We start from the raw sequence: 15,057 nt of genomic DNA, 5'->3' as shown, positions 1-15,057 counted from the left end.
GATTGGGCTCCATCCTGTGATGTTACCCATATGTGAGGACTAACATCCTGCTGTCCTGTGAGAACACCTGTTACAGGTAAGCAACATTTGCTATCCTTGGATTTGATTTTTTACGTTTTCTTGAACCAGGGGCCACATTATTGTGTATGGATAACTGCTGACCAACACACAATGTTCATAGTGATGCAGTGGTATTTGGCTATTACTGATAGCTCTTTTTTTTCTGTTTGTTTAAAGTAAATTGATTCCAGTTGAAAATCTGAGTCCTGAGAATGTTTTATATTGGAAATCTCTTTGTGAGTACCTGAAATCAAAAGGAGAAGAAGGTGAAGATGTGCTGGAAAATATTTTACCAGAGCCACCTGTATATGCAGAGTATTTACTTAGGTAAGTAATTGCTAATCATAAACATTTACATTTACCTTTTATTTGGTTGCCTATTCAATTCAATGTACAAAACTGGGTGAATTTTTCTTTGCAGAATATCACATTTCATTCTAGAATAAAGTAGTGTTTAATTTCATTCTGAACTTTAATATTGAGAATAGAATAGCTATAAAGGGAGGAGAAAAGCAAGTTTGCTTGCCGTAAACAGTGTTTCCGTAGATAGCAGGATGAATTAGCCATGCTGTCATGGGATCTGTCAATCAGGTCCGGGAGGTGGAGCTTGTCAAAGCAGAGATCAGAGCTTTGCTCTCTGCGGCTGTGCGTATGTTCCAGCGCAGGAAAGTAATGGAATCTCCTCAGTCTGTGATTAAGCCTTAGTGTAGTCGAAGACTTGGTGACTGCAGGGAGAGGAGGGTGGGTCAGCATGGCTAATTCATCCTATCTATGGAAACACCGTTTACAGCAAGAAAACTTGCTTTTTCCCGTCGATAGCAGGGCTGGATTAGCCATGCTGTCATGGGAGTCCCAAGCTCCCGATCACGTTGTTTATGATATATATGTTTATACGTGATCTTTGACAGTGTGTCAGTCACCGTGGATAGGAGGATAGAGATTGCAGGATTATGTGCCCTATCTTCGCATCAGTGGCTGCTTGTTGATCAAGGCAATAGTGAGATGTGAAGGTATGGAGCGATGACCATGTAGCTGCCTTACAAATGTCTATGGGCTGCACATTCTTCAGGTGTGCCAATGAGACTGCTACTGCTCTGACTTGGTGAGCGTTCGGCTCTGAATGTAGTTGTAGTTTCTGTTTATTGTAACAGAATTTGATGCACTGTGCTATCCAGCTGGAGGTGGTGCGCTTAGCCACTGGTAGTCCAGGTGCCTTTGGGTCAAAAGAGACAGAGTTGAGAAACACGGGAGTCCGAGTTTGTCTTTTTTTTGTAGTATGCTAAAGCTCTTTTACAATCTAGTGTGTGCAGTAGTTTTTCCCTATCATTTGCGTGAGGTTTAGGGAAAAAGGTGGGTAATTCCATGGTCTGATTGAGATGGAATTGAGAAACCACTTTTGGTAGGAAGGATGGGTGAGTTCGGAGAACTACCTTCTGGTGATGAAATTGCAAGTATGGAGAATAATGGACCAAGGCCTGCAATTCACTGACTCTTCATGCTGATGTTACTGCAACCAGGAATACAACCTTCCATGTGAGGTATTTAATATGTGCCGAGTCCATGGGTTCAAACGGGAAAAGCATGAGCTGTTCCAGAACTATGTTGAGGTTCCATGGAACTGGAGGCTTAGAGATGGGAGGCTGAAGGTGGGTTAACCCCTTAATGAAACGAGATAGTAAGGGATGATTGGATATAGGAATATTGTTAACTGGTCTATGATATGCCCCTATGGCACTGAGATGAACTCTAATGGATGAAGTTGCTAGTCCAGCTGTATATAGTATATGAAGATACTCAATGAACAATTCAGGTGAGCAGTCCAATTGTGGTATACCTTTGGAAGTACACCAGGTAGAGTAACGTTTCCATTTATAGCTATAATTTTTCCTCGTTGATAGTTTCCTGGATTCTAACAAGATGAATTGTGCCAACGTGGAAACTCACAGTTCTGTTAAAAGGAGCCTTTCAATCTCCACGCTGTCAAGTGGAGAGATGAGTGTAGTGGATGTAGGAGCGTCCCTTGATCTTGGCAGAGAAGATCTTGGCGATTTGGTAACAGAATTGGATCCATGATGGATAGTCTGAGAAGGAAACTGTACCATGGTTGTTGCCTCGGTCAGGTGGGGGCGATGAGCATCAGTTAAGCTTTGTCTGCTATGCACTTTTGAATTGTCCTTGTATGAGTGGTATGGGAGGAAAGGCATATAGGAGGCCTGTCGTCCACGGACTGAGGAAGGCATCTTGTGTGATCCTGAATTGGCTTGGTCTTATCGAGCAGAATTTGGGAACTTGAGCATTGATCTCTGTTGCAAAGAGATCTATTGAAGGTGTCCCCCACTGCATGAATATGTCTTGAGCTATTTCTGTATTGAGTGCCCATTCGTGAGGATGAAAATGCGGCTTAGCTTGTCCGCTCTTGTGTTTGCAACTCCTGGTCACAGTTCTGGTCTTCACCACTTCCTCTGGAAGGGCATTCCAGGCATCCACCACCCTCTCCGTGAAGAAATACTTCCTGACGTTGGTTCTGAATCTTCCTCCCTGGAGCTTCAAATCGTGACCCCTGGTTCTGCTGATTTTTTTCCTACGGAAAAGGTTTGTTGTTGTCTTTGGATCATTAAAACCTTTCAAGTATCTGAAAGTCTGTATCATATCACCTCTGCTCCTCCTTTCCTCCAGGGTGTACATATTGAGATTCTTCAATCTCTCCTCGTACGTCATCCGATGAAGATCCTCCACCTTCCTGGTCGCCCTTCTCTGTATCGCTTCCATCTTGTCTTTGTCTTTTTGTAGATACGGTCTCCAGAACTGAACACAGTACTCCAGGTGAGGCCTCACCAAGGACCTGTACAAGGGAATAATCACTTCCCTTTTCTTACTCGATATTCCTCTCTCTATGCAGCCCAGCATTCTTCTGGCTTTTGCTATCGCCTTGTCGCATTGTTTCGCAGACTTCATATCAGTAGACACTATCACCCCAAGGTCCCTCTCCTGCTCCGTGAACATCAGCCTTTCCCCCCCCATCGAATACAGTTCATTCGGATTTCCACTCCCCATATGCATGACTTTGCACTTCTTGGCATTGAATCTCAGCTGCCATATCTTCGACCACTCTTCCAGTTTCCTTAGATCCCGTCTCATTCTCTCCACTCCTTCCGGCGTGTCCACTCTGTTGCAGATCTTAGTGTCATCCGCAAAAAGACAAACCTTACCTTCTATCCCGTCCGCAATGTCGCTCACAAAGATATTGAACAGGACCGGTCCCAACACCGATCCTTGCGGTACACCACTTAAAACCGCTCTCTCTTCAGAGAAGGTTCCATTTACCATCACACATTGTCTTCTGTCCATCAACCAATTTGCAATCCAGGTCACCACCTCGGCACTCACTCCTAAGCTTCTCGTTTTATTCAACAGTCTCCTGTGCGGAACCGTATCAAAAGCTTTGCTGAAATCCAAGTATATGATATCGAGCGCTCTTCCTCGATCCAATTCCTTGGTTACCCAGTCAAAAAAGTCAATCAGATTTGTCTGACAGGATCTTCCCCTGGTGAATCCATGTTGCCTCTGGTCCATCAATTCTCTGGACTGTAGATAGTTCACTATTCTCTCTTTCAGCAGTGACTCCATTACTTTTCCCACCACCGAAGTGAGGCTAACTGGTCTGTAGTTGCCAGCCTCCTCCCTGTTCCCACTCTTGTGAAGCGGGACCACCACCGCTCTTCTCCAATCGGCACCACTCCCGTTTCTAGGGATCTATTGAACAGGTCACACAGCGGACCCGCCAGAACATCTCTGAGCTCCCTCAATATCCTTGGATGTATCCCATCAGGCCCCATGGCTTTGTCCACTTTCAGGTTCTTTAGCTCTTCCCACACATTTTCTACTGTAAAAGGATTTTCATCTATTCCACTTCCCTCCAGTTTTTTGTTGTGTAGAGATGGTCCTTCTCCAGGGTCTTCTTTAGTGAACACAGAGCTGAAGTATTCGTTTAATATTTCTGCCATTTCTTCGTCTGTCTCCACACATTGATCATTACCACCTTTCAATTTCACTATACCACTTTGGACCTTTCTCTTTTCGCTGATGTATCTGAAAAATGTTTTGTCACCATTTTTTATCTCCTTGGCAATCCTCTCTTCTGCTTGACTTTTTGCCAACTTGATTAATTTCTTTGTCTCCCTCAGTTGATACAAATATTCTTCTTTGTGCTCCTCCCTTTGGGATCCTTTATATTTCTTGAATGCTGTTCTTTTCGCTTTAATTTTGTCAGCCACCTCCTTTGAGAACCAGATAGGTTTCAATTTTCTTTTGCTTTTCTTTACATTTCTAACATATAAAGCAGTTGCCTTGGTGATTGCTCCTTTTAGATTGGACCACTGCTGATCCACATCTCTCTCGTTCTCCCATCCTTTAAGTTCTTCCTCCAGGTACTTCCCCATTTCCTCAAAGTCTGTGTTTTTGAACTGTAAAACTCGGGTCTTTGTGGTTCTTTTCCCTATTCTTTTAGTGATATTAAACCATACCGTTTGATGATCACTGCTGCTGAGGTGGGCGCCCACCTGGACATCTGAGACATTATCTGCATTAGTGAGCACTAAGTCGAGTATAGCTCCTTCTCTCGTGGGTTCCAACACCATTTGTTTGAACAAAGATACTTGCATGGCATCCACTATCGCTCTACTATTTTTAGTTTCTGCAGATGGGATTTTCCAGTCTACATCTGGCATATTAAAGTCACCCACGATCACCACTTCTTCCTTCTTACCTATCTTATGGATGTCTTCAACCAGATCTCTGTCCAGCTCTTCCTTTTGGTTTGGAGGCCTGTAAACCACTCCAATATAAATGGTTGCTCCGTCATCTTTTTTTAGGTCGACCCATAGAGCTTCTTCCTTGCCCCAACTTCCTTGCAGCTCAGATGCTTGGATGTTGTTTCTGACATAAAGAGCCACACCTCCCCCTTTTCTATCCTCTCTGTCCTTCCTTAACAAGTTGTAGCCTGGTATTGTTGTATCCCATTCATGAGATTCTGTGAACCATGTCTCTGTGATAGCAACAATGTCCAATTCTGCCTCAGTCATTAGGGCCTGCAGATCTGGGATTTTATTTCCCAAACTATGAGCATTTGTGGTCATAGCCTTCCAGGTACTCTCTTTAAGGTTATTGCTTTTCCTGGACTCCTTATGAGATTTTATTTGAGATTTGTTATTCACTTCACTCTTTCCTTTTGCAGTTGTGCCACTGTTGACAGAGTTATCCATCTCAATTAGATTTTTCTTTTGTTTATGGATCTTGAAATTCTGCATGCATTGTGTTTGTTTTCTCTTTGAAAGGTTTTTCTACTTGAAAGGTTTTAATGATCCAAAGTTAACGACAAACCTTTTCTCACAGGAAAAGCAGAATGGTAGTCCTCACATATGGGTGACATCACAGGATGGAGCCCAATCACGGAACACTTTTCTCAGAGTTTCCAGAACCTTGACTGGCCCCTACTGGGCATTCCCAGCATGGCATTAACCCTGCAGCCAGCAGGGGTCCCCATTCAGTCTTCTGTTTTCCGTGCAGAAGTAGCCTCATGGTTAAGGAGCTCTGCAAAGATTCCTGACAGGAATTTTCCTCACGGAATTACTAAAAGTTAATTTGCCCCACAGGGGTCCCTCCTTTAACTTTTTCAAGACGCGGTACTCCGGTAAGTGTTTACCCGTTTTTCGTCTATTACCGTTGAGTTTGGCCCTCGTGGCCTTCTGGCTGTCGACCATACCGTGGCTCAATTTTTGCCATGGCGTCGGGGTTCTGTCGGTGCCTGTACTGTAAGCGCACCATGTCCATCACAGACCCCCATAAAGTCTGTGTAATGTGTCTTGGACTGTAGTTTCCCGGATCTCCCCTGGAGCCCTTTTTAAATATGGGGGTTACATTGGCCACTTTCCAGTCCTCAGGTACAATGAATGATTTTTATGATAGGTTACAAGTTTTAACTGATAGATCAGAAATTTCATTTTCGAGTTCCTTTAGTACCCTAGGATGCATACCATCAGTCCAGGTGATTTGCTACTCTTTAGTTTGTCAATCTGGCCTACTACATCTTCCAGGTTCACAGTGATTTGGTTCAGTTCGTCTGACTCATCTCCCCTGAAAACCATTTCCTGAACTGGTATCTCCCCAACATCCTCATTAGTAAACACGGAAGCAAAGAATTCATTTAGTCTTTCTGCAATGGCCTCATCTTCCCTAAGAGCTCCTTTAACTCCTCCATCAGCTAACGGTCCAACCAACTGCATCACAGGTTTTTTGCTCTGGATATCATAAAGAACAAAATTGCTGATCATATAGATGAGCAGAGTTTAATGGGGCAAAGCCAAAATGGATTTAGCAAGAGAAGTCTTGCCTCACAAATTTGTTTCATTTTTTTTTAAGAGCATAAATATACTTGTGGATAAAGGTGAGCCAGCTGATAGAGTTTATCTGGATTTGTAGAAAGCATTTGTCAAGGTCCTTCATAAGAGACTTCTTAGGAAATTAGAAAGTCATGGGATAGGTGGCAGTGTCCTAATGTGGATGGCCAACTGGGTAAAAAAAAACAGAGTGTAGGGCTAAATGGTAAATTTTTCCCTCTGGAAAAAGGTGAATAGTGGAGTGCCCTGGGATCTGTTCTAGGACCAATGCTTTTTAATATATTTAGAAATGACCTGGAAATGGGAGCAAGTGAGGTGATCAAATTTTCCGAAGACACAATTATTCAAAGTTGTCAAATCATAAGAGGACTGTGAGAAATTGCAAGAGAACATTGCAAAATTGGAAGACCGGGCATGCAAATGACAAATGAAATTTAATGTGGACAAGTGCAAAGTGATTCACTTAGGGAAGAGTAGCCCACATTTATAGCTACAAAATGGAAAGTTCCACATTAGGAGTCACAACTCTGGAAAAGGATCTAGGTGTTATCATTGAAAATACATTGAAATGTTCTGCTCAGTGTAGAGCAGCAGGAGCCAAGAAAGCAAATAGAATGCTAGGGATTATTAGGAATGGAATGGAGAATAAAACAGACAATATCATAATGCCTCTATCACTCCATGTTGTGACCTAATTTTGAGTATTGTGTTCAGTTCTGGTCATCACATCTCAAGAAAGATATAGCAGAATTAGAAAAGATACAGAGAAGGCTGATGTAATGTCAGAAAATAAACCTTCAAACAGGGGTTCCACAAGGATCAGCTTTGTCCGCAACACTCTGTAACATATACCTGCTGCCTTTATGCCATCTACTGGCAGGCCTGGAAATTATACATTACATATATGATGATGACATTCAACTAATCCACAATGGAAAAAACAATCCACATTTCCATTCAACTAATCCACAATGGAAAAAACAATAAATAAAGATGTACCTAGATATTTTCAAACAACTATTAAACCAAATGGAGCTAGTTATTAACATTGAAAAAACTGAATTCCTACACTTAAAACAGAAAAATATCGAGGTCATTCAAACTCCATTAATGCTTAAAAACAACCAGAAAATAGAACTAGCAAGAAGGTACGGAACCTGGGAGTGCTAATTCACACGGAACTCAGCCTTAAACAACATATATCACTAAAAGTTAAGGAAGGTTATGCAAAGCTCATGGTTCTCAGGAACCTAAAACCCTTACTAACACCTTCAAATTTTCGATCAGTACTACAAGCACTATTTGCAAGCACCAATTACTGCAACGCCCTATTAGGATTACCATTCACTACATTAAGACCACTTCAAATACTACAAAACACTGCAGCAAGAATACTGACTGGTAAAAGAAAGGGATCACATTACTGAAACCCTAGCAGAACTACACTGGTTACCCATAGAGCAAAGAATACAATACAAAACACTATGCACAATACATAAATTAATACATGACGAAAAAGTAGATTGGCTGAACACAGCACTAAGTGTACTTGTCCCACATAGAAACCTGAGATCAGCCAACAAAGCACTCCTAAACATCCCTTCTGTCAGGACAGCAAGACTAACCCAAGTTAGAGAACGGGCACTATCCTTAGCAGGACCTATACTATGGAACACAATGCGACTAGAGATTAGATTACAAAGAGACATCAAACCTTTTAAAAATAAGTTTAAAAACCTGGATTTTTGAACAAGCTTTTTACAAAGAAAACAGAGAATAGAAAGTAAAATGGAGCAGGCAGCAGAACATCAGCACCACAGCACTTATCTCAATATGTGCGGATTTTATTATTTTATCTCACTGCTAACATAAGAGAAAATATACAGTACATAAGAATTATACTTGTAAATAAGAATGTTACAAGGATAAAAGGACAAGATTTATTATACACATCAAATAGTATTTATAATGAAATATGTAACCGGAACTTAATGGTACTTGTTTAGAATGTATGACCATATACATTTATCTATATTAATTTGTGTCTCTCTGTAAACCGTTGTGATGGTATATAACTTAATGACAGTATAGAAAAGATTTTAAATAAAGGGGGATGGAACAATTCCCCAATGAAGAAAGACTAAAGAGGTTAGGACTCTTCAACTTGGAAAAGAGACTGCTGAGGGGAGATATGATAGAGGTCTATAAAATGAGTGGAATGAAATGAGTAAACATTAATTTACTCTTTTGAAAAGTACAAAGTCTAGGGAATAAACCATGAAGTTACTGGGTAATACATTTAAAACTAAGTTTTGTTTTTTTTTTTACTCAATGCATACTTAAGCTCTGGAATTTGCTGCCAAAGGATGTGGTGCAAGCTATTAATATAGCTGCATTTAAGAAAGGTTTGAACAAGTTCCTGGAGGAAAAGTCCATTAATTTAGGTTTAGTTGCAGGAATCCACTGCTTCTTCTTGGGATAAGCAGCTTGGAATCTGTCTGCCCCTTGAGATCCTGCCAGGTACGTGTGACCTGTCTTGGCCATTGTTAGAAACAGGATACTGGGCTTCATGGATCCTTGGTCTGATCCAGTATGGCAAGCCTTATGTTCTTATGATGAAATTCTCCTTTGAATTCTTGTGAACTTGGATACATGACCTGGAAGGTCATGTTTTTGGTGGTAATTTCTTCAGATGGCAAATGCTTATAAGCAGGGCTTCTACAGAATATTGTCATGACAAAACTAAATGAGCTTGGACTTTTCCTCTATTGTTTTGAGAAGATCTACAAGCTCTAGTTTGAGAAGATGTTAAAGGATAATGCAGGTTCTGAAAGCTTTTAAACTTATGGCTGAATCATTTCTAATATAGTGTAGATATTTTTTACATCAATGTAAGGGAATAATTTTAATTCTTCATATGATTGGTCTTCTAGGTCCTTTCTCCAAGGGTAAGCTACAGAAATGGTCCCTAGAGGAAAGACTGGAATGGGAGAATTGATAGACATTTAAATATCTTCTTCCTTCTATTCCTACTTGTGACGAATTACAGGCCAAATGGCAAAATGAGATCCCGGGGGTTTTGGAAAGCATGTAATTATTTCACTTTTGCTCACATTTCAGAGTTGTCGGAAGAGGCAAACCTTCATGAAATGAAGGGGCTTATTTGGCTCCCACCTGGCTACATAAAGCTGGGTTTTTTTTCCGGTTCTGATCTCTGCCAAGTGCCAAAAGGGTAGGGGCATGCTGGGACATTATTTCTGGACTTGCCCAGTTGTAAACATTTTCTGGAACAAAATTCATAAATATCTCCAGTTGCTGGGTCAGTCAGTATTTACATCTGAGGGAGTTCTTTCTGATGATCCAGCATCCTTTGAGATACAGGGAATGGTATCAATCATTTGATTAGGAAGGCCTGTTTGATAAGGAAAAAAAATAAATTATTTTGGTGTGATGTGACCAAGTTTCACCCTCTTTTTGGACATGGAGAAATATATATGTGTTAATGCTGATGGAGAATCAAACTACAGCCCGATCATTTTAAAGTAAGCAAAGATTCATTGGGATATGGGATCCATATCTGCAGCAACTTTCTTCTAGAGCAAGTGATCAATTATCCTTGAAAATAATTCTGCTGTTTACCCTTTTTTGCTAGATCCCCTGTTGCTGGGTGAGGGTGGGATCTTTGCCAGTGCTGGGTGAGGGGGGATCTTTGCCAGTGACTTTCCTTTCCGTGATGTATCTATTGCTATGGGGTGGGGGTTTGGAATAGGTGGATTATTGATGTGCTCCAGTCAACAGGTGGTTGGCAAGTATGGATTTTTATTGTTCTGGCTTTGCTGCATTATACATTATGTCAAGGGATAATTCTGTGGGAACAGCTTCAGGAACCCAAAGATGTGTATATGATTGGGGGATGGGTGCATAGTAGCTGGAAAGAAAGAGGAAAATGTATTTGCTATGATTGTTCCCGGTTTGTTGCTTGACGTGCATCAGAGCTCCTTGTATGTCAAGTGTTTGTTTTATTTTTCTTCAATAAACCGTTTAAACATAAATATCTTCAAGATATCAGTACTCAGGAGATAGACACCAATCAATGGAAAGGAAGATCTGGAATGGAGGGTTGTGGGATGAGAATGAAAGAGGGAATTGACCTGAATAATGAAATATTTCTTTACAGAGAGGGTGGTGGATGCATGAATTGGGCTCCCACTAAGGTGGTAGAAATATGGACAGTATCTGAATTCAAGGAAGCCTGGGACAAGCTCAGGGGATCTAAGTAGTAGGGATAGTAGAGCTGAGCAATGGGTGTTTGGGCAGATTAGATAGGCTTGATGTTCTTTCTGCCATCATATATCTGTTAAGATGTTCACCCTTATTTGGAAGCATTTTGATTCAGAAGCTATTGGCAAATAGGCATATAACATTGTAATATGTTCAAACAGTCATTCCCAGCTGATTGGTACATAATTCAGGTATGTAATGTTTTGGTGCTTCTCTTCCCTGTTTATGAATATTTACTATGTCTGTGATAGGTGATAGAAATGGAAAGTTCCCTGTACGTACCAGGATCAGTCCAGACGGTGGGTTATGTCCCCTGTCCAGCAGATGGAGTCAGAACCAAAACTTCTGGGGGAGGTCCTATATAATCTCCCCTCCCCTGCCTCAAACGTCAGTATCGTTCTGACCCCAGCAGATGTGAGCAGGGGACACAGTGGTTCCCAGCTCTTTAGCTTAGTTTCTAGGCCTCTGTTTCATAGAGATCAAGTTTAAACAAAAAAAAAAAAAAAAAAAAGGGGGTGGAGCAGCCGGCACAGTGAGGTGCTCCTGCCCTCGCAGCCCAAGTGACTTGCGGGCAGACTGCTCTGGCAGCGTCTGTCTCTTGCCTTTTCTCTCAGCGGGGTAAGTGTTCTTTTTTTTTTTTCCTCTTTTTCTTCCCTTTTAGCCTACCCTGCGGCCTCATAGCCGACGGCGAGCCAGGCCTCTGGGTGCACATCGGTGGTGCCGATCTCTCCCCCTTGGCCCTGTTCTTAGGCTCCCCTCCCCCCTCCCCTGCGGAGCGAGTGGACCCCCGACCCGCGGCCCCGCGACGCTTACATTCCCCAGGGCCGCCAGCTTCCGGGAGGTGAGATTCCCCGGAGGTATCTTAGGGTCGGTGGGGGGGGTCAGTCCGGCTCCCGCATACCGCCTCCTTTTCTTCAGTTGTTGCCGCGTGCACGAAGCGCCCGCCTCTCCTCCGCCTCCGCTTACCTCATCGCAGATGTAGCGCGCGGCCCCCTGTGAGGCTGCTGGCCGTCAGGGAGAGTGCTGACCCCGAGCGGAGCCGGGCTCAGGTTGTTCCTCCGAGGGAGAAGCCAGCCCCCCTTCGGGGAGCCTCCGAGGTCGCAGGATCGAGCCGGCATGAAGCGGCAGGCCCCGTTCCCGCGGGGCGCGGGAACGGCGGCCATTTTGTTCCAGGATGCAGATGCCGGTTTCTCGGAGGAGGAGGCAGGGGAAACAATTGGGGCCTTACGGCCGTTCTCAACCTCAGGGGTTGCATCGGGTCCCACCGGTCAGCTGGGGAGCAGACACTCGCTGGGGGCTGCCGGCCTTCCTCCTCCCCCTAAGCTTGCTCGATTGGACGCTGCTTTCGGGGGCAGAGCCCCCCAAGCCGGCACCCCACGCCTCGACGAGGAGCCAGGACCCTCTCGAGACCCTCCGGGGAGTCAGTCGGTGCCGCGTTCCACCTCGGGAGGGGACGTCCCTCTAGACCCGGACGGGGAGGACTCCCTCTTGGCGACTCAGTTACAGGGCGACAACCCGCAGGTGCTCCGCATTTTTCAGGCTGGGGAGCTGGACGATCTCATTCCCCACATTCTGCAAGAGTTAGATATTGACCCTCCTCCGGATCCGGTGGAGCCCGACCCAAGGGTCAAGAAGGGGGATCCTCTCCTGGCGGGCCTGCGGCCTCTGGCCAAGGCTTTTCCCACACATCACACTATTTTGCAGCTCATATCCAGAGAGTGGGACTCACCCGAATCCAACCTTAGGGTCAGTAGGGCCATGGAAAAATTGTATCCCCTTCCGTCTGACTTCCTGGAGCTTCTCAAGGTTCCCGTGGTGGATTCCGCCGTCTCGGCGGTCACCAAGCATACTACCATTCCCGTCACGGGGGGGACAGTTTTGAAGGACATTCAGGATAGGAAGCTGGAGGTATACCTAAAACGGACCTTCGAAGTCTCTGCGTTGGGGATGCGGGCTGCGATCTGCAGTTCGCTGGCGCAGCGTGCGGGGCTTCAGTGGGTCCAACAGCTGCTTACTTCCCAGTCTCTGCCGGAGGAAAAGGCACAGCAAGCGGATAGGTTGGAGGGCGTAGTCGCCTATGGCACTGATGCCCTATACGATCTTTTGCGAGTTCTAGCTTGCTCGATGGTTGCGGCGGTTTCGGCGCGTCTGCTCCTGTGGTTGAGAAACTTGGCGGCTGATGCCCCCTCCAAGACTCGCTTGAGTTCCCTTCCCTTTAGGGGCAGGTATCTCTTTGGGGAAGACTTGGATCAGATTATCAAATCCCTCAATGAGAATGCGGTCCATAAGTTACCGGAGGATCGTCCTCGTTCTTCCAGACCCTTCAATTCCTCCAGAAGCAGGTATCGAAATCAACGCCGGTCTCGGCCCACGAGGCAACAACCGCCCAGGGCACCATCCTCTCGGTTGCGCACCTGGAACCGGTCCTTTCGGGGACGCCGTCACGGCAAGGACGGGCAAGGATCGGGTCCCCCCGTCCCCCCCAAGTCCTCACAATGACGCCAGGAGGACCCTCGCGTCGACTCCCCGCCTGGGAGGTCGGCTTGCTCTCTTCTACGAAGAGTGGGTCCAAATGACGTCTGATCAATGGGTTCTAGATATTCTAAAACACTGCTACGTCTTGGACTTTGTACACGCCCCACGAGACAGGTTCCTGTTTTCCCTGGGCGGGTCCCGGCTCAAGCAGAGGGCCGTCCGACAGACCCTAGACCAGCTCCTATCCTTGGGCGCAATAGTGCCTGTCGCGGCCTCCGAGCTCAGTCGAGGTCATTATTCACTTTACTTCGTGGTTCCCAAGAAAGAGGGTATTTTCCGGCTAATTCTGGACCTCAAGACCGTCAACAAGTCTCTCAGGGTTCCTCGGTTCCGTATGGAGACGCTTCGCTCGGTGCTGGCTGCAGTGCACCCAGGAGAATTCTTGGCTTCACTGGATCTTACGGAAGCATATCTTCACATCCCGATCCATCAGGCCCACCAGCGCTATCTATGTTTCAAGATCCTGGGGCAACATTTTCAGTTCCGGGCCTTACCCTTCGGACTGGCCACAGCCCCTCGGGTGTTTACCAAGGTCATGGTAGTCGTAGCCACGGCTCTCCGCAAAGAAGGAATCCTCGTGCACCCCTACCTGGACGACTGGCTCATTCGCGCGAAGTCCCGAGTGCGGGGTCTTCGAGCGGTGGACAGGGTGGTTCAGCTCCTCCACTCTCTGGGGTGGATCGTAAATTTTGCAAAGAGCAAGCTGGTGCTATCTCAGTCCCTGGACTTCCTGGGAGCCCATTTCGATACAAGGAAGGCGATGGCTTTTCTGCGACCAGAGAGAGCACAGGCGCTTCGAGAGCAGATCCTCGTTTTTATGAAGCTTGAAACGCCCTCGGCTTGGGACTATCTGCAGGTATTGGGCACCATGACCTCCACCATCGATCTCGTCCCGTGGGCCTTCGCTCACCTACGCCCTCTCCAGAGGTCGTTACTGTCCGGATGGAAGCCAGTGTCACGGGACTACCAGGCGGTCCTGCCAATCCCGAGGTCAGCGTTGCTCAGCCTCCGCTGGTGGCTGGACCCTCAGCAACTCGCACGGGGTATATCCCTGGAGGCCCCGGACTGGGTGATAGTAACCACGGATGCCAGTCTTTCCGGCTGGGGAGCGGTCTGTCGACACAGCTCGATCCAGGGCCGATGGTCGGAAGAACAAACGCATTGGCCCATCAACCGTCTGGAGACCAGGGCGGTTCGTCTGGCTCTGCGGGGGTTCCTCCCTCTGGTACACCGGCGGGCGGTCAGAATTCTGTCCGACAATGCGACCATGGTAGCCTACATCAATCGTCAGGGGGGCACGAGGAGCAGTCTCGTGTCCCTGGAGACCGACAGACTGATGAAGTGGGCGGAACTCCACCTAGAGCGCCTAGCGGCTTCTCACATTGCGGGCATAGACAGCGTACAGGCAGACTTCCTCAGCCGCCAGCGCTTGGACCCCGGAGAGTGGGAACTCTCGGAAGAAGCCATGGGGCTCATAGTCAAGCGCTGGGGGATACCGCGCATGGATCTGATGGCAACCGCCAGAAATACCAAGGCAGTCCGCTTCTTCAGTCGCAGAAGGGAGCACGGCGCGGAAGGGGTCGATGCGCTGGTCCTACCGTGGCCACTAGTGGGAAAGGTCATACGAAGGGTGGAGGCGCATCCGGGACCAGTAATCCTTGTGGCACCAGAATGGCCTCGACGGCCATGGTTCGCAGATCTGCTCCATCTGACGCTGGAGGAGCCACTTCGCCTCAGTCACCTGCCGAGTCTTCTTCAGCAGGGATCAATATTTTTCGAAGGGGCA

At 46.0% G+C, this 15,057-nt stretch overlaps 1 protein-coding gene across 2 annotated transcripts in view; it reads left to right on the top strand.

Moving 5' to 3' along the window:
• Nucleotides 1-15,057, top strand: part of NCAPG (non-SMC condensin I complex subunit G) — a 455,902-nt gene that overhangs the window by 101,023 nt on the left and 339,822 nt on the right. For both annotated transcript variants that reach the window (XM_029590425.1, XM_029590416.1), the window contains exon 8: nucleotides 238-387. In XM_029590425.1, the coding sequence (XP_029446285.1) occupies nucleotides 238-387 (150 nt within the window). The remainder of the gene's footprint in view (nucleotides 1-237; nucleotides 388-15,057) is intronic.

The sequence above is a fragment of the Rhinatrema bivittatum genome, chromosome 1 (genome assembly GCF_901001135.1).
Source record: "Rhinatrema bivittatum chromosome 1, aRhiBiv1.1, whole genome shotgun sequence".
Taxonomy (NCBI): domain Eukaryota; kingdom Metazoa; phylum Chordata; class Amphibia; order Gymnophiona; family Rhinatrematidae; genus Rhinatrema; species Rhinatrema bivittatum.
Note: the sequence above shows the minus strand (reverse complement) of the source record. Positions and strands in the feature narration are given on the sequence as shown.